We start from the raw sequence: 26,895 nt of genomic DNA, 5'->3' as shown, positions 1-26,895 counted from the left end.
TGAAGGGGAAGGAATCTCATTCTCGTTGTTATTATTATTGTTATTTGGTCTACTCACCAGTGCAGTCTTAAGGGGCCTACACACGTTCAGTTATGCCTGCACAGTTATACCTGTACAGGCATAACTGCGCAGGCATAACTGAACGGTTCGATGCATCCACACCATTCAGTTATACCTGTGCAGGCGAAGCTTCTGGAACCGGTTCTAGGCAATCTGTGGGGATATTTTCGTTCTTCGATCTCTGTCTTCGTGGTCTTTTGATCAGTTCGGATTTTTTCATAGTCTATAAAGTTCGGAATTTTCTAGTATGATTTCCACAGATGATGCTTTTGGTGTAGTTGGATTGGTTACGGCACTGAAAGTTATTAACTCAAAAAAAAAAGAAAAAAAACGGGTGACGTGGTACAAAGATTGGTTTAAAAAAAGGCGACAATATTCGCACGTTAAATTATTACAGGAATTGAGATTTGCACCAAAAGATTGGCATAATTTTCTCAGAATGGATCAAGATACCCACTCAAAGCTTCTTTTTTTTCAATTCCTTTCGGAAATTGCTTCGCAAACTGTTTATTTTTTTAACAACACTGTCTCTTTTCGCTGGAGGATCTATTTCTCTCATTTTCCACACCAATCTCTCATAACTATCATCTTTCTTAATTTTGTTATGGCAATCTTTAGTTTTCACCTGCCACAAGCATTTCTTATTCCTATACATTTCAATGAATTCTTCCAAACATTCGCGCTGCCCGTTTCGAAGATCACTCGTCATTATAAACCTCGAGTCGTGAAAACTAAACTGAACTCTGAACTAAACTCTGGTGGAGTGTTGAAATCGGTGTTTCCCAAAGTAGGACTATTCAGGGTATGAATGGACACAAGGGGGTGATGGGAGGACGAGAGGAAAACATCAGTTTTCGAAAACTCAGACCATTTTACCCAAAGCGCTTGAAGAGGTTCTCTGCAAGCGCTTTGATTTTACCAAGGAAGCCTTTGTAAATATGGGCCTTGGGCAAAAAAAAACTAATATTGCACACAGAAATTCGTACTTGTTTCTTCAGAGCTAAAGTGTTTTTTTCTCCCTTTGAATGTGCGCTGTACATTCCAGGTGTATTGTAACTGTAAATTGATCGGTAAAGCCTACTGTCACAGATCTCCACACCATCTGGGGTCCTGCATCCCCGGGGGCTGGTTTTACTAATGAATATTGTCATTATTCGAGCCATTTCCCCTAAACCCCCACAAAGATGGGATTGGGATCAGGATTCTGGTTTCAGAGCCCGAGATGATTCTAATCATTCTTTTTTCCCACGTTAAAAAATTCACTATAGTGGCGGCTCGGCAAAGAGAATAGCCTCTGTGCCCTGCGGCAGGATGTGGGTGGGAAGGAGCAGGGGGGTGACGCTCAAGAGCTTCGACGCACACTTTGAGGAAGACTGCTGTAACGGAAGATGTTTGTTGAATCTACACCATAAGTACAATAATGTATTTTGATGTTACTAAAACCTCTCATAATGACCGATTTTCATGACTTAAGTAAAAGGCACTACTGCCTACTCATGCTTATCAAGAATGCTATCCATATCTACAGTGATTATGACAATACGTATGGGCAATAAAAGAGAAATTTTGGTATTACAATCGACGCCCGATATAACGACCCCTTCGTCTCGTCGAGAATGGACGTTATATTTGGAGCAAGGTCGTAGCGAGGGGGAGACTTGGGGTTGTGGTCGGGCCTGATTGGGTCGGTCGTTATATTAGTAAAACATAAAACATTTGGGACTTACCCTACCAGTCTTTGTCGCTATAACGTGAATGATCGCTATAACGTGAAGTTCTCATAACGAGCGTCCACTGTATCTTCGAAAACAAGCACGTTTCTCCTCTGAATATACAGATAGGGGATACATGCTCCTTCAGCATCGTGTGATAGTATTTTCTTTTCGCGATAGCGTCGATTTAAAAAAAATAATTTTTTTTACTTGAAAATTTTTACGGTAACTTACATAGTGTTTTTCCTTGAAAGAAAACTGCTTTTTCACGCGACCTCTTACGATTAATTCAACTCAATTAAAAAATTGACTCATTATGAAGCATAGTATGTATATTAATAGTATTACTCAATGATATAATTATATTATCAACCGTATATCTCTCTCAACGAATTTTTCGATTGTTTTCTTACGTTTAACTAGCGTAATTTCATCTGAATTTTTTTCTTTCAATGTTTGAGCTGAAAGTTGAAATTCGTTGCAATCTGACGAGATGTGTCCAAAAAACAAATTCAATGCGATTCATTAAGAATTACATGTAAAAGAAAATAATAAATTGCAGTGATTTTTGTCCTGTTGATGCTTGCTGGTTTTCAGTCAAGAAAGGAGTGGGAATCCTGCGTTTGAAATTGCAAACAATTGCAAACATTAACTGACTCGTATAAACACCTGCTTGATTTCTAAAGGAAGTACATGTGAAAGAATACTAAAATAATCTGATGTCACGGGGCTCCTAAAATCTCCAAGAACCCTATTTAAAAACCTCTTCTCTAAATAATCAATGAACAATTAATAGTTATAGCACATTATTTGAATATAGAGTTTGTGTGTTTCGGTGCATAATTTCGGGCAAATTTATTGAAAAGAGTGATTTCAGAAACAAAATTGCGAATTTTAACAATGGTCGAAATATTTCTAAAATTTTATTTCGATTTTTTTATTCGATATAAAATTGCAAGAAAATATCGTGAAAATTACGCCATTAGAAAAATTTCTTCTAATTAAATGGAATCCCTCTCCAAAACAAGTTATTCAGTTGTTCTATTACATTATCAGTGAAAAAAGAAGAGGGAAGAAAGAGAGAAGGGCGAATATAAGAAAGCGGGGGAAAAAAACTGCGCAGTTATACCTGATGGCCCATACAAACGCTCAGTTATACCTGCGCAGGCATAACTGCACAGTTATACCGAATCGAAAAACCATTCCCTTCAGGTCGCCTGCGCAGGTCAACTGACGGCCCCTACACACGCTCAGTTATGCCTGCACAGTTGGACTGTACAGGCATAACTGCGCAGGTATAACTGAGCGTGTGTAGGGACCTTTACGCATGGGCACGTCCGCGGGGAGGAGAGGTGTAGAAGAGGCAGATCTCCTGAAAATAAGATGTTCAAATTTCCAAGATTCGGAGTACTTTGAATTGATAGGCAGTAATTTTTAGCCAGATAGAGAAGAGCCGCAACTAGGGGGGGGGGGGGTCTGGGGCTCGGGCGCTGGACTAGTGGGGGAGAGGAATGCACCTCTTTTAACTGCTCCTTCTACATTATACGGGGCACAGAAATGCAAGTTTGTTCCGGCTTAAAAAGTATCTAGGTGCGTATCCCTGGATTGGTGGGGGGGGGGGGGGGGGTGCTCTCATTACGGCTCTGCTCTTCAGCTCGGATTTGTTGCTCCTCCTAGAGATGACAGAAATCGTTTTCCTGATTTTTCTTTTCTTGACCAGAATAAATTTTTTTTAGCTCTTCAACGTCGGATTTGGCTTCCAGCAAAAATCATTTTCCCCAATTGTTTTTTTGGTCAATAAATTTTTTCTGCCCTATCGTGACAAATTTGCCCCAACCCCTTCCTACAGTGGACGGAAATCATGTCCCCTAATTTTTTTCCGATTTTTCACTTCAGATTTGATGCCTTTCCTACGAGCAGACAAATCGTTTACCCTAATTTTTTTTTGGTCAATAATATTTGTTTTTGCCCTTTCATCATGGATTTAGCACCCCACCTAGAGCGGACAGACACCATTTCTCTAATTTTTTTGGGTACATAAGATTTTTTTTTTGCTTTTTAATCTATCTAACTGCGATATCCCATGTGAACGCACGGATCACGCGGCTGAACAGTCGCCCCTGCATTCATAATTTTCAACCGCAATGTAATTTGTTGTTTCAGTTGTGATTTTTCAATTAAAATTTCGTATGTAATTTCAGTCGTTATTATAATGAATAAAAGAAAGGGGGGGGGGGACGATTGTCGACCTCTTCCTTTGCGACTATACCAGTGATTCCCAACGTGGGCGATGGAATGTTCCGGGGGCGGTAGAAGCTACGGGTATAACATAGGATCTTATGGCTTAGATTGCGTTGGGGGGGGGGATGGGAGATCAAAATTTCTAAAGAAGGGGCCGTTGGGACAAAAAAAGGGTGGGAACAATGGCCTATACCAATACATTTTTTTTGTGAACTGGAGGGGGAGTTGTTATCACTCAAGTTTATCAACGTAACCCCTTGTGAACCCAACCCGCACTCTCGAAGTATTTTTTCCTAATGTGTCGTAGTCTACACCTTTATACCTAGCTAGGTATAAAGGCTGTATTCCGTACGAGAACCTTTCGCGACTCCTTACAAAATGACTTTTGTGCGAGAGAAAAAAAACGGTGATTGCTTATTTTTATGTGAGATGTCTCGAAAATCTACATCAAAAGCTGTCCGGCATATTAAAAAAGACGACCATAGGCAAAGATAGACTTGGAAGTCTGGAGGGGGGGGGGCGGCACGATGATGATGATGTCAATTCACATATACATTTATACATTCGATCAGTCGACTCTATCTTTGACGCTGGGGAAGAGCAATGTCCCCCCCCCCCACGCCTCCCGTATCTCCGCCCATGAAGACGACACAGGGGATGAATACAAATCGTTTATCGATTGTTACGTAAATGAGAACATGGATGTTCATGCAAATACAGTAATATGGAGATTTTTTGTCTCACCATCTTCAGGGCCGTCTTAAGAGCAACATGGGCCCCCGGGCCAAATGACTTTTCTGAGGCTTTTTTTCTCCTGAGACCCCCGGGTGGGCCCATGCCTTGAGACGGCACTGACCATCTTACGTGTCTGGTTTAGTGCACGAAACCATCTTCTATAAGGGGCCATTCAAGTATTACGTAAGCAGATTTTTAGCCATTTTTGACTCCCCCCTCCATTTGTCAGCAAAAGTCGCAAAACACTGACCCCCCCCATATCTTCAGAAACGGGTGGTTGATGACGTAAGTAACCTTCAAACCCCCCCTCCCCCCTTATCATCAAAAGTCAGCAAATCCGAAACCCCCCCCCCCCCCGATGCTGACGTAATACTTGAATGACCCCCTAAGGGAAAAAGTTTATTATTATTATTTTTAGAATGACAGAGAGAGAGAAAAGCTTGATTTTTTGCATATTTTTCCGGTTGATTTTTTAATTGAAACGCAACGCGTCCATCAACTGCAGCGTAAACGCAGTGTGCTGTATTTGAAAAAAAAAAAATCTAGATATTGTTTGCGGGGGGGGGGGGAGGAGAGGAGGAGAGGAGGAGGGTAAATCACAAGAGTTTATAAAACTCTTCGCTAGATGGCGCTCTTGATCAACTCTTCAAAAGCGCCGTGTAAGAGCTGCGGTTCATTTTGGTGAGTGAGCGGTTCAGAGCCGCTCACGGAAAAGAACCGTTTTGCCCATCACTAATTGACTTAGCGTGCGCGTGCTTTCTTCTTCTTCAATTATACAGGGCATTATGCCTTCGGGCCATCCCCTGTTTGAAGAAAATATTCCACAAAAGCATAGAACCTTAGAGGAGAAATAAACTTATATTTCTTCTCGATGCATAGAACATGTCATTGAAAATATACTAACGAAAAAGCTACCATAAACACAGAAAACGTAGGAATTCCAACATTTTCCATTCTTCTCTCTTCTTGAGAAGGATATAAAAAAATACAAACCAGACGAACAAACGCAGATGGAAATGTTATAAGGGCCGTTGAAATATTACGTAAGCAAATTTTTAGCCATTTTTTACCACCCCCCCCCCCTTGTAAGCAAAATTTCGTCGTCACTGCCCGCTACCTCCTAACGCATATTGGTGGGATCAGAAACATACGCGATAGGGAAGGGGGGGGATCGTGCGCCTTTCCCAGGCGAATTTTTTTTAAGGCAAAAGTCATTAAGTAAAATTAAGTCATTAAGTCATAAGTAACAGAATCAAGTCATTAAGTCATAAGTGAAAGAATCAAGTCATTTTTTTTAACAATTAAAATTTTACTTACTACCTTTATATGTTATTACAATCAATTTCTGTTAATTGAATAATTCTGTCAATTTCAATGCTATTTGAAGGCTATGAACTCAAAATTTATCTTTAAAAAATTCATTGCGACCTACCCTTTAAGCCATATCCCAAGTAGTCACCTGACGTCAAATATGACGTGAAAATTTGGTCACTTTCTCTCACTGACGTCAGTCAAAAAAAAAATCATGTCATTTCAAAGTCATTTAATGACCACGAACAATAAAGGTCAAGAAATAACGTGATTCTTGATGACCTTAATGAAATATCAGGTCATTTCATGACCTTATTAGCCATGAAGGTCATGAAATGACGTGATATTTTTCTGGCGTAAATGATTTTGCGTCATAAAAATCACGAATTTCTTTCCAACTGAAAAATTCTGTTCCGCATGAAAATATCGAAATTATCCAAAATGTTTGTTAATGAACCTTCAGAGGGTGTTTCAAAATTACCCTAGGCCTATTCGTTACTGGTTGTCACAACATAAATGAAGTACTATTAATTGCGATTTTCTTTTGAATGGAAATGCAAAATTTTTCAATGAGTAATTGTTTATATAAATTTATCAACACGTTATATAAATTATAATTGCATCCATATCATGTTTCTTATGGAAGATCAGAGAATCTGTGAAATCTGTCAACAATTGAAAAAGATGCAACGAATTCTTTGACGTGTAGGCCTACATTGAACTACAAAAATGAATTTTTAAAAAAAAATTTTCGATAATTATAAATAACGCAAATAATTATATTTATAATTATGCCGTGAAGTATATAGGGACAATCCGCGAACGGATTCGATTCCGACCTGCGCCGGAAAGTCGCACCCCCCCCCCCCGTCTCTTCGAATAGCGCCACCTATCTTCTGAAAGTCAAACTATTTGCAAATGGTCATTATTTTTTGTTACGTCATTTTTGACGTTTCCAAAATGGACATAATGACCATTTTATCACGTGATGTTTGAGACATTTTATGACTTCCAAAAACCGTTTTTATTGACGTCAGGCGACAACTTGGGTACTTGTGAGGATCGGAATGAAGACATCTTTATTCCCATATTCTATGTGGCTCTAGATTAAACCACCAACTATGGGCACTGAATCAGGGGTGAAGGAGAAAAATAATTACAAAAATTGCGAAAAAATAGTTTTTATGCACGAATTTCAAACTAAAGATGAGGGCGATTCGTCCGCATCGTTAGTGCTCGTGTGAAAGGGTATGCGGATCCGCATCCGCTCCGTGTGAAAGGGGCCTAACATACGCGATAGCATTCACCCGCATGTTATTCGATACTCCGTTCAACAGTCGCTCCGTGAATAGGGCCATAAGGCCCCTTTCACACGGAGCGGATGCGGGTCCGCATACCCTTTCACACCAGCACTAAAGATGCGGGTGTTTTGCCCGAAACAATACAAAGATCAATCTTTGAGTGTGAAAGTGATCTTTGAGGCCTACTTCAGTGAACTGAAAATGTACCACGGGCCTCTTAAATGTTCTGGAATTGTGCCACGGGTAATTTAAGAGATTTGTAAATGTGCCGCTTAGTTCATTTTTACAAAATTAGGTTTGGTGGGGAGAGGGCAAGCCACATCAGATAACCTTCAGGACCACATTTGGTCTGTGGGTCAAGGGTTTACCATATCCCAAGTTGTCGCCTGACGTCAATAAAAACGTTTTTTGGAAGTCATAAAATGTCTCAAACATGACGTGATAAAATGGTCATTATGTCCACTTTGGAAACGTCAAAAATGACTATTTGCATATAGTTCGACTTTCAGAAGATAGATGGCGCTATTCGAAGAGACGGGGAAATACGACTTCATGGCGGATTCGAACCCAGTGGGTTCGAGAATTATCCCTGTATATCTCACGCCATGCCTCTACCGATCACGCTATTGGAGCATATAATTGTTTTATAAAAAATATATTTAATTCAAAATGTATACGGCATGACTACAAGGTAAATTAATATCAAAACTTTCCTCTCTCAACAAGCGCGGCCATTCATCAGTGCGATGGAAAACCAACTACTGTGCCTCCATGACGACTTTCCTTCTATGGTCGGCTTTGACCGATTCCCCACAGGTAGTCCCCAGCCAGCAATACCGAGAGAACTACTTGCAGGGTAACCTGAACCTGACCCGTGTACAAGAGCGGGTGGTCATGAAAGGTTGGTCCTTGTCATTGGGAGTCTGTTGAGTTTTTGAAGTTGTTGCCTGCTGATGCTGGGAAGTTGTTGCCTGCTGATGCTGGGAAGTTGTTGCCTGCTGATGCTTGGAAGTTGTTGTTGTCTGCTGATGCTTTGAAGTTGTTGTTGCTTGTTGATCGTTGGAAGGCTTGTGGGCATTGAAGGGCGATCATCACCGCAGATGTAAGCCGGATTGACTCTGTCTATGCTTACAGATACTGGTCGACTTTTTATTCGTATTTGGAAGACCTTTTCCGATCTTCACAGAACCTGGTAAGGTCCCTCGTACGGAGGTTCTAGGCCTTTCTTCACTCTGTCCGTGCGGAGGAAAACATATGAGCAGGGCAGCAGGTCCTTGCTGACAAAAACAGCACGTTTTCCGTGGCGAACAGTCTGTCTAGGGCTTAAATTTTTCATGGTGGTCTTTAACACAACATTTTCTGCACCCTTGATGTGTCGGATGTCAGTGGTAAACTGACCAATGAAATCGTGGTGTCGAAGCTGACGAGGTGAGCACTTGTCAGTAGTCTGGCTGAAGGCATATGTGAGAGGCTTCATCCGTGTACAGAACGAATGGATGGCCTTCAACCATGTGCCTGAAATATTTGATAGCAGAGTAAGCTGCCAACAGTTCTCGATCATAGGCACTGTAATTCATTTGTGCAGGAGATAACTTTTTGGAGTAGAACCCAAGTGGCTGCCAAGATCTTGACACACGTTGTTGCAAAGTTGCGCCCATGGCAACATCTACCCGAATAGCCAAAGATGCTCCTGCCACTGGAAATGCCAAAGCTGTTGCATCTGCCAGATCCCGCTTAGACTTCAGGAATGCTTCATCTGCTTCTTTGGACCAAGCGATCTTCCTCTTATCGTTTCTCTTGGTACCCTCTAGAAATTTATGCAGTAGTGCCTGCGTCTCTGCTGCTTTTGGAATGAAGCGACGATGAAAATTGAGGAGGGCCAAAAATCGTCGGAGCTCTTTAATTGTGTCTGGCTTTGGGTATTCTGCGATGACCAACACCTTCTCTGGAAGAGGTGCAACGCCGGTTGCAGAGATCATATGACCCAAAAATCAAACAGATGGTTGCCCCAGAACACATTTGGCAGCGTTGAGGCGAACTCCAAATTCGGAAAAACGTTTGAATAGTTGGCGCAAATGTTCCTTGTGCTCTTTAGCGTTTGTAGATGCCACGAGAACATCGTCGAAATACGGTACACAAAAGGTGAAACCCTGCAACACCATATGTAGGAATCTCTGGAATGTTGCAGCTGCATTCGACAGACCGAAAGGACCGGATTTGATGAAAAGCTTTTACGAGATCTAAAGTGGAAAATATTTGCTTCTCCTCTAGCACCTGGAGACAGTCCTGGATGTGCGGAACGGGATATCTGTCAGGGATAGTTGCAGCATTCAGGCTCCTGTAGTCGCCGCATGGTCTCCAATCTCCGTTGCACTTGGGTACCATGTGCAGAGGGCTTGCGATGGTCGGCAGACTCCTTGGGCAAGTAGATGATCGAATTCCCTCTTGGCTGCACGCAGCTTATCCGGTGGTAGTCTGCGAGGTTTTGATGCAACTGGCGGGCCTTTGGTCTCAATGCAGTGTTGGCCGTCATGCTTAACAGCATTAAACGTTGCTACAGTCTCAGTCAGTTCAGGGAACTCGGTGAGAATTCGAAGAAATTCGCTATTGTCCCGGATGCATTTCACTGCTGGGGATGGTACGTCCGCACCATCAGTCTTGCAACGTGAACGAAGCTGAGTGAGTGGATCGATTAATTGACCGCGCCGAACATCTACAAGCAGACCGAAATGTCGCAGAAAGTCAGATCCAACGATTGGACGCGAAATGGCAGCAACGATGAATGACCAATGAAATGCACGACAAAGTCCTAGGTCTAGCTTCAACAGTCGCTGTCCGAACGTATTGATGGCCGTCCCGTTTGCAGCAAACAACTGAAGCTTGTCTGACTGACGTCGAGAATCTTCTTTGCGCAGTGGCAGTACAGATACATCTGCGCCAGTATCAATTAGAAAATGCAGGCCGGAGGACGTATCTGAGAATTGCAGTTACTGAATGATAGATTTGCTGCCACCCGATGTGCTCTTCTGGCCCAAGTTGCACGGCTTGAAGCATTTATGGGCACTGTTTCCAAAGCGTCGGTGATATCAGCACTGTCCCTCGGTGAAACTGCAGGAACCACACAGATGGATTTGAATGCCAGAACTGTGGGGGTTTGACAGCCACTCGACTGACATTACTCGGTTCCTGATCCATAGTGAGATTTGCGTAGAAAAAATATCAAAAAATGTATATATCGGTAGCGTAGTATAAAACATATTTGAGACTCACGACTAGATCACGTCCGCTGTAACCATTTATAGGTGGTGGATGGCAGGAAGGAGTGACATCTTTTTATAAAAAATATATTTAATTTAAAATGTATACGGCATGACTTCAAGGTAAATTAATATCAAAACTTTCCTCTCTCAACAACAAGCGCGGCCATTCATCAGCGTGTTCGAAAACCAACTGCTGTGTCTCCATGACGACATTCCTCCTGTGGTCGGCTTTGACCGATTCCCCACACCCCCATGTAACATTTAAACCCCCTCACGATTCCCTTGGGGGATGAATTTTCAGAAATCCCGTCTTAGTGGGTACTTTATAAAATATATTATTGACTAAATTTCATATTTATGGCTTCAGCGATTTCGGCTCAGTGATGATTGCTGTATATAACGTTTGAACCCCCTCCTTCTCTTAGAGGGTTGAATTTTTTCTTAAATGGTTTCGACTCGGCTGATTTCTCCATACGACATCCACTACTATTGAACCTCCTTAGCGATCGAATTTCGAAAAATCCCTTCATACTTTAGTCAACAATTTTAGTTATACAATAGTCTTTACGTCATGAAACAAAATTTCTGGCTAAATTTCATGATGATAGCTTCAACGGTTTTGGCTCGGTGTGATTTCTCTAGGAGAAATCCTTAGGGGTCAAATTCAGAAAAATCCCGTCATCATCTTCTATTAAAGGGGATAAAGATGTATACAATGCAACTATAAAGATGTATAGTTGTAGTACATTCTCTCAATTATGGTTCGTAAGCAATTTATATAACACAAAATATTTCATGGACTTCGTAACACAACTATGGTCCAAAATTTAATTTTTTAAAAATACATACACTCCTGTCCATAAATTAAGGATAATTCAGAATCACGCGGAAATCGAAATCTAAAGTAAAAATTTCACCTGTAGAATTATCACACACATCTGCAAGAATGATATGCGAATTTCAGGAAGCCACCAGATGATGCCAATAGTACGTCACAATGACAAGAGTGTAAGAGGGGGGTATTTGTATAAGGAATGGTGGCAAAGAAGTAAAATTGTTCACAAGAGTTCTGTAAGGCGCTCAGTGCCATAAGCGAATAGTTATGACACAGAGGACGCATGTGGATGATTTTTTACTTGGTAGAATTATCGGCCGCCTGGAATGTGGGCGTACTCAGATGGAAGTATCCGAGGAACTTGGAATTGCCTAAAGTGTCATCTCTAGGCTTTGGCAACGATTCCAAGATAACGGAAATGTCAGTAGACGTTACAGTACAGGTCGCCCCCGAGTTACAACGCCGAATGAAGACCGGTATTTGGCAGTAACTGCCAAAAGAAGCAGACGGAGCACAGCATCCGACCTGTCTCGTCAGCTATATGCAGTCACGGGTACCGCAGTTTCAAGGCAAACCGTGTACAGACGTTTGGGAGATATTAGTCTATATGCTCGCAGGCCTGTCAGATGTGTTCCGCTCACAGCAACTCACTGTCGGCAGCGATTAGCCTGGAGTAGAGAACATGCAATGTGGACATCGTTACAGTGGGCTTGTGTGATGTTTTCCGACGAGTCCAGGTTTAGCTTGCAGTCTGATTCATGTCGGACTTTCATATGGAGAATGCCAGGTATCCGTTATCACCAAGACAACATCATTGAACGACACCGTTACGGTGGTGCAGCATTGCTCGTTTGGGGTGGAATTATACTGGGTTCTAGAACAGATCTGCATGTTCAAACCGGAACCATGAAAGCCCAAATTTATTGGGACATCATTCTGGAACAACATGTACGTTTAGAGAGATATAGATGGCTTTTTTCCTCAGCCAGAGATATCAAGGAAACAGTTATTTTCCGGATATTATGCTGAGGTGAGCTCGGAAAGAAAAGTCATCACGTCTCCGCCGGGACTCGAACCCAGGCCCTCTTGCAAACCGGGCAAGCATGCTACCATCTACACCACTGGATTCGAACCCAGGCCTGGGTTCGAGTCCCGGCGGAGACGTGATGACTTTTCTTTCCGAGCTCACCTCAGCATAATATCCGGAAAATAACTGTTTCCTTGATATCTCTGGCTGAGAAAAAAGCCATCTATATCTCTCTAAACCGTCCCACCCGGGGGCCATTTCCTGAAGTTAAGAGAGGCTACTAATGCCTCTACTTCAGCGCCTCACGACACAGTGCGTGAAATTATGAAGGCAGAGTCATGTCTCTCCAGTGGTGTAGATGGTAGCATGCTTGCCCGGTTTGCAAGAGGACCTGGGTTCGAGTCCCGGCGGAGACGTGATGACTTTTCTTTCCGAGCTCACCTCAGCATAATATCCGGAAAATAACTGTTTCCTTAACATGTACGTTTGTTTAAAGGCCCGTTTACACGAGGCAAGCGCTTTAGTGGGCAACTTAATTTTAACTTACCGATTCTTCTTGAAAGTGTCCACACGTATAAGTGCCAAGTAGATGCTCATTGGATAATTTTTACGGAGGCGAGCGCAGTGAGCGCATGCGCACTTCAGTCTACTCAAATCCACGGAGAGAGAGAGAGACGCAACGTGCTGGAGTATAATAGTAATAATTTTTTATTTATCTGGCATTCAGAGAGGTGCTTTTTTTAAAGCTCATAGCTTTCGTAACGATGGATGAAGATGAGCAGGTAGAACTTAAGAATACTGTGATCACAGCCACATTATATGATACTTTTTTTAAAGAATATAAATTTATTCACTTAAATAAATTTATTCAATAAAAAAAGGAGAAACTATATCACTTGCGCGAGAGCAACACACTGAGCAAGAAGTAGGTCACGCAAGGGAAACAGTTCGCTTGTCCCCTTTTTTCGCCTCTGCACCCACGTAAGGGGGGCGAGTGATGACGCCACAGGGGAAAAAAGAATACACAACATATTATAAACTTATGTAAGTCATCGAGAAGAAATATAAGATTTCTCTATTTCTCGTCCAAGTTGTAAATATCGATTATATGATATTTTAATCGAAGTTGAAGAGGAGATAATTATGAATTATGGAAGCCGAAAATACTGGAGAAGATTCTTGGCATTCGTAGGAAATTCTGAGGGTTAAAAATTAAATAATAAAAATTCATTAAACAAATTATTATTTTTTTAATTTAATCTATAGATGACATCTTTATATTAAATATTTGATCATGTAATTTTACAACAGATGGCAGCAAATTCGTTCTGGACGAGAGAAATATTCGAAACCCCCCTCCAGTTTTTAATATATAAATCCTCCCCACCCGATATATATTTTTGAATCTTCAATTTTTTTCCACTCCTGACATCACGTCGACAGAATATTCTATAGCTTTTTCCAATATCGAATAATTTTTAGCTTGTTTGTTAAGGTAATTTTCATTTCTATAGTTCAACAAACATTCATGGCGAATATATTTTTCAACAAACTTGAAGGTTGTGTCCTCTGGCCACCTCATCATCCAATATTTTCCGCGGAATTCTAGCGAAACTTCAGGAGACGACGGAGTATGAACAGGTTCACGCTTGAGATCAAAATACACCCCTCCGTGAGAGAGCAAAATGACCCCTCCAGCGCGGCAGGTCACGCCCACTGGCGCATGCGTCTACTTAACCGGAAAAAATAGAACCGTTCTTATCTGACTTACCAACTAAATCACTTCTGCACTTGCGCACCTGTCAACTAAAGCCGTGTAAACGGCCCTTATCGTCTGCATACATCGTATCGTACTTGGCAACTAAAAATTAAGTTACCAACTAAAGCGCTTGCGTCGTGTAAACGGGCCTTAAGGGTGCCATGGGCGCAGAATTTGTGTTTATGGATGACAACGCCCGTCCTCACCGAGCAAACATCGTAAACGAATGCCTTGAATCTGAGGACATAACCCGTATGCATAGCTGCCAACTTTTGAATATGAAAATTTGGGAGATTTTCGCGCAAACCCGTATTTTATGCTAAAACCACTCCGTAATAAATACAATAGGGATTTTCCAAATAAAATAGGGATTTTCCAAATAAAATAGGGATTTTCCAAATAAAATAGGGATTTTCCAAATAAAATAGGGATTTTCCAAACATAAAAGTTAAAGCGTAGGGAATAAAATCCCTACTCAAAAACTGAAGTCAAATTAAAATAGGGATTTTACACACATGGAAGTTAAACCCTTGGGAATAAAATTCCTACGCAAAAAACAAGTGAAATTGGAGGCCAAAACTTCAATAATATAAAAATAAATATTGTGTTCAATCAGAAACGCTGTGAACAAACATTCTCCGCGAATGACCCCAAAATCATCGGAAGATGAAGGAAAACACCGTCAATTTTTGAAGAACACTGACTTTTTGTAACGCTTGCTTGATGGTTTTTTTTTTCATTTCACGAGTGATGATGGCAGTCTTTCCATGACCGATGTTTATGTCCGTAACACAACTTGTACAAAAAGGAAAAGTCGGCCCTCTTCTGGAACGTTTGAGGAAAGGAAATTCATCGGAATAAGTATCTTTAAAATTGATTAAATATGTTTTTGCTTATCAGTATTCATGCTTTGTTATATCGCACGTACGTAACTTCAACAAAAGAAATTTTGACCATATAGGCGTCACTATAATCTTCAATTATTATCCAGGACTATTGGCTGCTAAGCCATTTCCCTGCAGGATAAGACAAGCAACTTCCTTGTTACCATCAGAGGGTTTGTAAAACTTCCTTAAAAAGGGAATTTCCCCATTTACGACGTGTGACGTCATTTCGAAAGGGAAAAAAAAGAGGCTTGATGCCCCACAAGAAATTTCTTTTAGGGATTGTTTTCATAAGCGGGGATTTTTTTTTATGAAGTAGGGAATGTTTAGGGACAATTAGGGATTTTTGTAAAAATTCGGGAGATTTAAGAACTTTTCGGGAGGTCGAGCGATGAAGTTAAAATTCGGGAGACTTGGCAGCTATGCGTATGGAATGGCCAGCATTCTCACCTGACTTTAATTCGATAGAGCATGTGTGGGACACGCTTGGCCGACGAGTTGCAGCCTGTCAACCACCTCCTACATGTGTACCGGAACTTCGGAGAGCATTGCTTGCTGAGTGGAGCGATCTTCCCCAAGATCAGATCGATAATTTGATACTCAGCATGCCTAGGCGTTGTACGGACTGTATTTCATCGCATGGGAGACATACTATTACATGGTTGGTATGATGGTTAGTACATTGTAAGTTTTTGTAAAGGAGATATTTCTTAAAATTGCTCCAGGGAGCAAAAATCGTAGTTTTTATGAATGGTACCATACATACACCATCGTTTTTGTTCTTTATCTTTTGTTTAATAAATGGGCTTTATGAATAAGTAACGTTTGTTTTGTTTCTGAACCTTTATTTGCCGGAGCTGGCATTATCCTTAATTTATGGACATGAGTGCACGGTAAAAGTCTTTCGTTGAATCACCGAGGGTAAATTCAAAATTCAATCAACGTTTCCGAATAAAATACGAAAAACAAAATCACAGAACACATCTCTCACAAATTGGTGGAGAATAGAAATCTGGTCTTTCCCCCAAGTTCTAAACTTTGATGTGGGGGATCATATACCGATAGTAAATCGGCGTCATTATGCACTAACAAGGTTATACTAGAAAGTACGTTATTTTCAGTAAAAATTAAATTGTTCCACTGATCTTCAGACAATACGATACATGTGGAAACACCCTTCACTTTCTCTATGAAAACAGTCTTACCGCGAACGCGCACTTTTACGTGATCGTTAATTGAATTTTCGTACTCACCCTTGTCGTATGCTAGGGACCGGCGGATCACGTCATCACTGTCACATAATTCCATAAAGTCCTCTTTCGTGAGAGTGACACCATCTTTCGTAGGGTCGAATCCGACAACGAGAAAATTTCTGAACATTTTTCATAAGGCATGTTGGCGCCCTCCCATGAAATGTGGTGTAGATTAGACATCACCCATGTAGCAGACACCCTTTCTTTACCACTCAGTTCGAACCAGTCATAAGGTGGTTGAAAAGTTTAAGTCCCGTAACTACTGTCATCGAGCGAAAAGTAGGCCAGTTCCTTAACTATAAATCCTCTCGAATTATAAGTACATTGGAAACCTTCAAAGTCTATGACAAGACCCCCTTCCATGATGTGACCTCTTCGACTGCTTGACACGAAATGAATTTATCTGGGTTGGTAAGCGTAATATGTATCATTCTGGAAAAAACCGGTTCTCAGTCGTAATTGTTCTTCCATGTTCGGTTTCAAGTCTATCAATAGGTATTCATAAGAGGGTTTACAGGCATGCCTGTAAATTATTTATTTTCAGTGCCTTTGAGTAACATTTTATTTAAACACTTATCTAATGTGAATATCGCAATAAAAAGCCTGATGATGATTAAAAGAATAATAAGTGATGCTATTTTAAACAACCATTTTTTTTTCTTTTTTTAACGATACGTAGGAGATTTCAATTATTGCAATTTAAAAATTGGATTCAAACAATTTAATTTAAAAAGTACTACATAATTTTTTGTCATTCGCATAATCTGTATCTCTATTTTATGATACAACAAAAAACTCAAATAAAGAAAATTAATTATAGGCTAATTTCATTTAATTACATTAAAAGTTTTTCTAATTTCGGAACATGAATTATGGGTGAAAACTTTTACACACATGCAAACCAACATATCATTTCCACATTCGGTTTTGAAATATTCCACGTTTTTGCTTACAGAAAAATGTAGACCAAGCACACCAACCTTGTACCAAAAACTTACACTAATGAAAATTATGTGAAAATATTCAAACAAGCCAGTCAAAGATATGTGACTGACCATAAACATAAGATTAATGGTTATATTATATTGCAGCGGCCCACTGATTAATGATGATTAATGACTAAAGATGCGCCGGGTGCAAAAAGCGCGTGGGCGTTAGAAAAAGAAAAAGTGCAGAGGAGAGACGAAGAAGAAAACTATTACGCAGGTAGTCTACGCTAGTATGGGAATGAAGTTGGTTATCTCCGTTGAACTCCATCTAAAAGTTGTTGAGTGTTCATGTTTAATTTCAACAATAATCTAGAATTGTGTCTAAATGTAGTATAATTACGTGTTACTGGAACTTCGGAGAGCATTGCTTGCTGAGTGGAGTGATCTTCCCCATGATCAGATCGATAATTTGATACTCAGCATGCCTAGGCGTTGTACAGACTGTATTTCATCGCATGGGAGACATACAATGTACTAACCATCATACCAACCATGTAATAGTAAGTTTTTGTAAAGGAGATATTTTTTACAATTGCTCCAGGGAGCAAAAATCGTAGTTTTCATGAATGGTATCATACATACACCATCGTTTTTGTTCTTTATCTTTTGTTTAATAAATGGGCTTTATGAATAAGTAACGATTGTTTTGTTTCTGAACCTTTATTTGCCGGAGCTGGCATTATCCTTAATTTATGGACATGAGTGTAGAATAGGCCTATGTATGCAACTGCTTGTTCCTTTACAATTTTTGTTCCTCTTGATGTCTACCAACAACCCTCTGAGTTTGTCGGTCCATTAACAGAACACTCTGTATATATATAATGACATTTCTGCTTCACAGATTCATTGCTGAGCTGAAACCACTCAAGTTGTGAATATGAAATTTGTTCAGTAGTTTCATTCCACGAAGTGAAGACCCGCTAAGAAAAGTTTTTCGAAATTCGACCACTAAAGGGGTTACATAGAGAAATCACGCCCAGCCCCGAAACTATTGGAGTAATATTTATGAAATTTGGTTTAGTTTTATTCCATGACGTAAAGACTCACTAAGAAGGGGGTTTCCTAAAATTCAACCACTAAAGGCATTCAAAGGTTATGCGGAGAAATCATGCCGAGCCGAAATTGCTGGAGCAATATTTGATATTTGGTCAGTAGTTTTATTTCATGACACAGACTCACTGAGACGGGTTTTCCAAAATTCTACCCCTAAAAGCGTTCAAAGGTTATACAGAGAAATCACGCTGAATCGAAAGCGCTGGAACTATCTCCAGGATTCAGAAAAGATAGGAAAAACTTTAATAGTACACACCAATACAAACAATTATCATCAGACTATATGGTCTAATATGAAATCCAAACGCGCTAGCACGTTTTGAAACGGCCGCTCCGCAAATTAAAACGGCATTCCTGTTAAAACTTATCTGGAGAAAAAGAACACCATGTATGCAAATGTAACCCGGGGGAGGAAGAAAAACCTGTATGCAAATCTACACCATAGTGAATAAAAGGCGTGGACGCCATCCCTGCGAAGTTATTCTGGTATGCAACCATACACATTCTAACAGTTAGGCCTATAGTTGTGGCAACAGCCAATTGTATGTAAACACGTGCGTGCTACCGGCTTGTGAATATTTTTCGATTTCTAGGTATCTGAAAGGACATTCATCAGAAGTAGATGATAAAACTTGATTTAAGCACATGGAGTATTTTAACGTAAATATAAAACTAATGATTTGATATGTGAAAAATAGTACATGTAAAATTTGTTAATGTAACGTGCGATGAAAAATCTAAGACAAAGTGAAGCGACAATGCCGCCATCTATAAGAAATACTGTGTATTACCTTAAAAATTATACAATTTCTACTTTGGCAGAATCATTAATTGCATTCTCCAACATTTGTAATATTTGGCAATATATCAATAATTTTCTGCTCAATTAAAATCAATTACACAAATTTTGTTGATAGGATTTGGTAAAAAAGTAGGAAAAGTAGGACAAAAACTAGAAAGTAGGACAAAACTGAGAAAGGAGGACATTTTACCAAAAAGTAGGAAAAGTAGGACAAGTGGGAGCCCTGTCAATGATAGAGGAAAGAAAAACTAAAATAACATCATAAGTTTTTGTCAAACATGTAAACAACTAGCTTGAAAGATACTGAAAATAAGATGATCCAGATGCATTTCTTTCTCAAGAGGTGGCAAGATGAAGAATGTGTGGGAGTCAAAATGACCCCACTACGCAAGTTAAGGGTCAAGAGTAACTCCTTTAACTTATTCATAGTGTAAATCATAGTGCAAAATGACTAAGTTTGACTGGTATATTTACTAACATTTATAAATAATGCAATGGTTTTCCAAGTGAAGCTATATTTAAACATGCAAAACAATGCTTTGGGTATCAAGTCCTGCCAGCTCTGCTTAGATTGAAAATACTCTTTAAAACTCTGGATTCATACAACCTAAGCTGAGAAATTTTTAGGTGCAAATAAATGAGTTTAATTAGTGCATTAATAGATGCTGTGTGAGAATTTTTAGTATTGAATAAAATTTTAGGTAGATCAAAAAATTAAAAATATCAAGAGATATTCTTTCTTAATTATAATTCAAAATATAAAACAGTTTAATCTATATAAAAGTGTGTTTTGTAATTTAATGCATCTATCAGGTTAAAAAAATTATTTTTTAACATTGACAATACGTTTTTGACTGTTTCAATACCGAGTCATTTCTGAGGTTAAACCCTAACCCTGATTCCCTATCAAACATATTTTGAATAAACAGCTCTATAACACAGTATTGAACACAGGTAACAAGTAGTTTAGATAAAATAGACCATAGAATTATATTTTATATGCTCTACACTCTTTTTAGCGCTGAAAAATTCAAAATTGCAAATTATAATATTTTGTTTTATTGTAATAAATTAATATTCAAAAATAAAACATTGTACTACGCAAAAAAAGTAGCCTAAGTTTTTCATGATGTTATATATCCATTGTGTTCAAAGCATTATCCAAAAGCATTCATTTAGGTTTTTAATAGTTTTTGACAGTTTAAATCAGTTTTTGACAATCGTCATGTCAAAACCCAACCCTGTTGCAGAATGATGGATATAAAGTAGACATCTCACTGCGACACAGCACGGCTAAAAAACCATAAAGAAGATTTACATGCCCAGTCTAGTATGTCTTACCTTAAAACAAAATAAAAAAAATGTCTGTTAGAAAATGGTCGAAAATATATATATATTAGTCAAAATTTTTACACAACCCGGGCATGCATTGAGCAATAGATTTGTCTAGCTCTGCACAACAGTAAATATCACGATTATTCAACATCCTTAAAGATGCATGGGTGTAACTCCACATACCCCCTGCTCATTTGTTCTCAACACATAATGAGTGGATTAGTGGATTAAACGGATCGGGGCATAAGGAATTCAAGGCATGAAAAATTCTCTGGGTTCATTTTAAACTAGCTATAATACCAGACGCTGCCCGGGTTTTCTTCAATAAGGCTTTTTGGATCATGCGATATCTCCCTCTGTCTTTGAGGGACATGCAAACCGTGTCTAAGTTGACCAATATGGCAACTTCCAGACCGACTGATGAAAGAAACAAATCTAGATTTAAAGAAACATAGAAATGGTTTTTTCCTTTTTTAAGGGCGATAAGTATTTTGATTCCCCCTTTTGAACTTCAAGTTATCCATCTGCCTATTTCAGCTTTCAAAAATGCTTAGTTAAAGCTCTGTTGAATTTCTTTGATGTACTTTATGGGGCCCATAATTAATTTTAAAACATCCTAAATTATATAAATTTATGCAGTTGAATATTACAAGACACAATACGGAGACATTAATTTTCATGCTTGAGAAGCAGGGTTGGCAAGGTTTTGGGCAGTAGGGTCAGGTGGGGTAAAATGGTCATACTGAACATAACATGGCATAACTTCAGAATTTCAATTGATATTGCTACCAAATTTCTGTTTTAACTTTCACTTGCAAGCAGTAAAGTTTTTCACTTAAAATTTTATGCCAAGCAACATTTTACTGGCAATAAACAGTTTTTTTTATTGTTCAAGCTCGGGTTCCATTCTTTGAGTGCCTGAATAACTTCTCTCTACCATTTTAGTTTCTCAAACTTTTTATAGATTGGCTTTGCAGGGCACTCCAGTAGTGTCTCAAGAACATTATTTCATTCATTGGTAAGTTGTAATCATTATATTTCATATTTTATAGTAATTTAAACAACGTGGGGTAAAGTGGTCATAGCATTAGGCTTAACTAACACTTAGTTGTTAGGAGCTATTTTGCCTAACATATAATTGAACTTTTAAGAATTTTTTTTACTTGATAGTTTTTTTACGTAATTTACTTTTTACAATTCATTTTTTTCTTTTCCAGAGCAAACACGTGCTTGGAAAGAATTAGGTGTTTGAACCTATATGTGAAAAGAATATACAACAGTACTCTGACATCCTTCCATTAATATTGCTAGCTGTTGGAATGAGTATTAGAGTATCATATGAGCTGCAAGAACATGAGTTGAAGATTCCATATCACTCTTAGAGAAGATGGATCATTAGCAAGTCAAGAAAAAAAGATTGTAGGAGAAAATCATGGTTGACATGCAAAGGAGAGTGGTATTGAAGGTTTGAAATCTCTTGCTCACAATGTGAACAACCCTCACCTTTTTGTAGATGTTCACAATTTGCGACCAAGTAAAATAAAGATACAGAATCAACTTCATGAAGGGTTGACTTGAACATAGAAGGTGAAGAAGTGTCAAGAATAGATTAGCTAATATCAGTGTTGTGTCTGATGAAAGACTTGAAACAAGCCATATACTGACTACCTTGCCCTCGTTAATCTCAGCTGTAAACGAAAGGGTAATACAGAACTCAAAGGCAAAATGAAAACATGTTCAGAATGGCACAGGAGATACCTTAATTAAGGGAAATAGTTGAACTCTGACTGCCACAAAATACAGTAGAAACATGCGAAAATTTCATTAAACTCCCAAAGCCGAAGAAAAAAATTTCTGAAGATCTGAGGCAAATCTATAACTATTCAAACTTTATGAAAGATGTCAGAAGGCTGTGTGTGTGGGGTGCTGGTTTATTATGAAGAGAACAAAAACCAATTATGCAAATTATCAGACAAGTGATTAATAAGGATTAATAATAATCTGTTGAATATCTTGAAAAAGCCTATATAAGTAATGAATTTTTATACCTTTCCAGAAAATAAGGGCATAAATGAAATAAGGGATCAGTTGTATTTGAAGATCCTAATGAAGCCAAGTTTTAACCATAAAGTACATTAAAGGTTATAAATTTAAAAGTAGAAAATGATTGTTTGGTAAATGTGTTAAATAAAATTTCAATGCCCACTGATTATTTTCTTAAAATTTCATTATTATTTGGTATGACCACTTTACCCCACCCCATGGGGTAAAGTGGTCATAAAAGTGAGGTCTAAAAAATTGCTGAAAAGAACTGCTACACTCAAAAAATATTTTTGAAAAATGTGCTAATCTTCTCTCTAAGAATGTAATGTAAAATATCAGCCAAAAGGTATCTCATTTTTGAAAAATTCATATGGTAATACCTCTTCAAAGATGAAAACACCTCTTTTTATGACCATTTTACCCCACCCCCCTATGGTAAAAACCATGGTATTTACTGTGGTTTTCACCGTACTGTCCAAAACCGTCCTGTCATAAACTGTCCAAAACCTTCTATTTATAACTATAAGTGAAAAACTTTGCGATTTGATTATATTATATTATTAATTACATTAATTTAAATATAATAAAATTTTGAAATTCAAAACAGTATATGTAAAGAGTTGCATGACTGATATCAGGTTATCAAACAATTGAAACTGAATTGTCTTGAGGTTAGATATTAGATTTATGAAAACATGAAAGATACAAGAATGGGATAAAAATTTGTCACATGAAAATTAGAAAAAAACATTAGTATGACTACAGAATGAAATTAAACTTATCAAACACTAATAATCGAGCGCAGCTGCACCTTTTAACATTCGATAACACATAACTAATTAGCTGCCCGATCTGTGCCAAGATGATTTCTAAGATAACAAAATTTGAAAATATTCTTTCAATTGATGCATAACTTGGGGGACATGAAAATAAAAAAACTGTGTTAAAGACAGTCTTTTGATAAGCCTTCTTCCAATGCTTTTCATATTGCTGTCCCCCATGTGATAGAATTGTAAATATAGCTTGAATTTATTCGGTGAAATATGACCTCATAAGAACAGCAGCAATTTAAATTTAACAAAAACTTTGGGTCTTGAAGTCTTTTATCATCATATAGCCATAATCATTGTTTGTGAAACTGTTTTGTTAGTCACGAGTAGGTGCTACATAGTGGCCTCATTTTCTTCAGACATTTTCCTTTATTTATAATTAGTTTTTAAAAATTGAGAATGTAAAATAGAAAGATCAATTTTTAAAATTTGAAAAAAAAAGTTTGATAAGTCAAAATCGATCAATTTACTACACCATTGATATATATTCACATCATTATATTGCTATCTAATAAAAAATAATATTTATGTTGAGTTTCACAATGATTATAACTGTGACTATGCATATTTGGAACCTTCAATATAATGTACTTTTTAAAGAAAAGTGTTTGGGGATTCTGCAGAGTTTTGGACAATCATTGTCCTAAATATAATACCTGCTTCATAATCATACATGAAAAATAAGATGTGAAGTAGAAATAACATTTATAACAAACTAAAAAATTTAAAACAGTGTTTATTTAAACATCTATATGAGTGATATTAATTTACTATCAGAGTTCCAACTTAAAACCATCAATTTGGAGAAACAACTAACTTAGGAAAAAAAACCAATGACACCTTTTTGAAATATTTTTGATGTAGTTTTATATATATATATTTTCTGCTGGTATTTTTTTTAATATGTTAGTATCATGAAAAAAAAATCCAAAAGGTTTCCCACATAAAATTTTGAAACTTGGAGGTTTTAGACAGTTTATCCCACGTGTCTTGTCCAAAACCAGTTTCGGACGTCCAAAACCCCAACCCTGTTGAGAAGTAATAAATAAAAAGATGAAATCAATGTTATTGCATGAATATCCAATTCAAAAGTAGGTCCGGCTAATTATTTCATATTTAATCTTCTGGGCTTCGTACATGTCTAAGCGAACTCAATATTTCAAAAATCCAGAATTCTACAGAATTTTTAAAATTATTGGTGTGGCGGAAAACCCCCACCAAATTTCCGTATTCCTACAGTAAAATCAGCAATTTTAACATTGATTTCTATGGGGATCATCCTTTGCCTGATCCTCAAAGTGAAGCTGATAATGATAATGGCATCTATTCACAAAGTCTCATTACTGAAAGGATTGAAAAAGTGGCAAACCATTACAAAGGCATAAACTATTATACATATGGTAACAGGATTAGAGAACTGACAAACTATTGTAAAGGCATATACACGTCTGAAACGCATTGCTAGGGAACCACGGTAACCGTTCGGAAAGTGATTGTTGAGGCTCAAAAACCATTGTTGATCGACAGTTTTTTGCCCATTTGGGGCATTTGCCCTGCTCTGACGAAAGTTTAAAGTAGCCTATCATTCAAGACGGGTCCCATTTGGTATATATGCAAAATTTGATGATGATCGATCGAAAATTGTAGATTTGTATAGAGAACATACACAGAAAATTAATTTCATATATATATACACTGCTCAAAACAATTAGGGGAGCAAGCAAAAAAGTGAAGAAAACCGTGCGAGACAGCCACGTATTGGCATACAATGGATAGTACACACGTATCAATGCGCAATACAGAAAAAAGATGTAAAAAAATTTGGAATTAAGCTTTAATTCTTTGAAAATATGGAAAAAACATGAAAAGATGATTTAGGGCAACAATTTGGTTACATGTAAACGATAAAAATAAACGATACTGTTTAGACATGATGCATGAGTTTTAATAGGGCGTGTGGTCTCCTCGAACAGCTAAGACTGCTGCACACCTGTTTGCCATGGATGCGATGAGGTTATCGATCAGACTTTGGGAAATACTGTTCCACTCCTCAAGAAGTGCAATCTGCAAGTCTCGGACAGTAACAGGCGGCCTTGGTCGCGCAGCAATGCGTCGTCCAAGCATGTCGCTCGATTGGATTCAGGTCAGGAGAGCACGCTGGCCATTCCACACGCTGTATTGTTTCAGCTTCAAGCATGTTCTCCACCAAATGAGCTCTATGCGGTCTGGCATTATCATCCTGGAAAACAAAGGAATCTCCAATGGCTCCAGCATAAGGGATGACATGAGGTCGCAGTATCTCGTCTGCATACCTTCGGGCCGTCAAAGTGCCATTCCGAATGATATGCAGGTCCGTACGTCCACCTATGCTGATTCCACCCCATACCATCCAACCAGCTCGTCTGTATTGTGACCTTTCACAAACGAATGCGGGGTTATTTCGAGTGCCCCTGTCCCTCCATACCAGAACACGTCGGGTGTCACACTCCAGACTGAATCAGGACTCGTCTGTAAACAGCACTTGGCTCCAATCATGTTGCTCTCAATCTCGATGTTCAGCAGCCCATCTTCTTCGGGCCGCACGGTGACGTGGGGTCAACGGAATGCAGACCATTGGCCTACGTGCATAGAGCCCTCCCTAATGAAGCCAATTACGTACTGTTTGGCTGGACACCCTTCGTCTTTGCAGCTGCGTAGCATTCTTTGTTCTGTTTCGACGGGCTGTTAACCGTACATACCGGTCATCAGTTGCTGTAGTGGCGCGTGGCCGACCTTGCCCTGGTCGACGTCTAACATTTCCTGTTTCTTGGAATCGATTCCACAGCCTTGCAACAACACTTCTGCCGACTCCAACAGCGTCCGCGACACTACGTTGTGTTTGCCCGGATTCCAGTCTGCCTATAACACGCCATGCCATGGATTCCGGTAAATCACGTTGTTGAGACATCCTCAAGTCACCTTGTCTCAAAAAAAAAAAATACTGCGCAATCGAATTTCACAGTTACGGCAGTAAAACAGACGTTTCTGCAACATCCCGATTTCTGCCCTTATCTCCTTTTTCTGGTTTTTGACATCATGAACTTTGATTTGCATATGAAGTTTTCTTCCTCTGTTTCCTGCTAGGCTTTAAATTATAGATGATTCATTTTATGTTACTTATCGGTATACATCTTTGTGTAATTTTGTTAAAACCATGTGCTCCCCTAATTGTTTTAAACAGTGTAGATAACAAACCGATAAGACAGAAGTCATGACAATGGATGAGTAAGTAATAAATATAGCGAAATAATAAAATGGTACGATACAACCTGACCAGTAGATAATAATCCAAATGGCACGAGCTACAGAAGGAAGGAATAATAATCCAAGAGACGCGCTGGAAATGAAATGGTTGTTTCGAATTTTTGAAAAAAATGTTGTGTACAAAAGAAAAACCCTGTTCGGCGAAGCCAGCACCATCTGGTA

The 26,895-nt window shown here is 38.7% G+C and overlaps 1 protein-coding gene across 1 annotated transcript; it reads right to left on the bottom strand.

Moving 5' to 3' along the window:
- Positions 1-9,690: 9,690 nt before the first annotated feature.
- LOC149086537 (uncharacterized) lies at positions 9,691-16,505 on the bottom strand. Its single transcript, XM_089231794.1, has 2 exons — positions 16,379-16,505; positions 9,691-10,334 (listed from the first exon to the last, which is right to left on the bottom strand). Exons 1-2 carry the CDS (start codon positions 16,503-16,505, stop codon positions 9,691-9,693), a joined length of 771 nt encoding a protein of 256 aa, XP_089087920.1.
- Between the last annotated feature and the right edge of the window lie 10,390 nt (positions 16,506-26,895).

This window comes from Pholcus phalangioides, unplaced genomic scaffold (genome assembly GCF_987345545.1).
Source record: "Pholcus phalangioides strain wild (caught in Gottingen) unplaced genomic scaffold, Ppha-v1.0 ptg000004l_1, whole genome shotgun sequence".
Lineage (NCBI taxonomy): Eukaryota > Metazoa > Arthropoda > Arachnida > Araneae > Pholcidae > Pholcus > Pholcus phalangioides.
Note: the sequence above shows the minus strand (reverse complement) of the source record. Positions and strands in the feature narration are given on the sequence as shown.

Coding starts and splice junctions, on each gene's coding strand:
- LOC149086537 (XM_089231794.1), bottom strand. CDS start 16,505: ATGTTCAGAAATTTTCTCGTTGTCGGATTCGACCCTACGAAAGATGGT. Junction 10,335..16,378: donor GTCCCTAGCATACGACAAGG/GTGAGTACGAAA, acceptor TGCAATTCTCAG/ATACGTCCTCCGGCCTGCAT.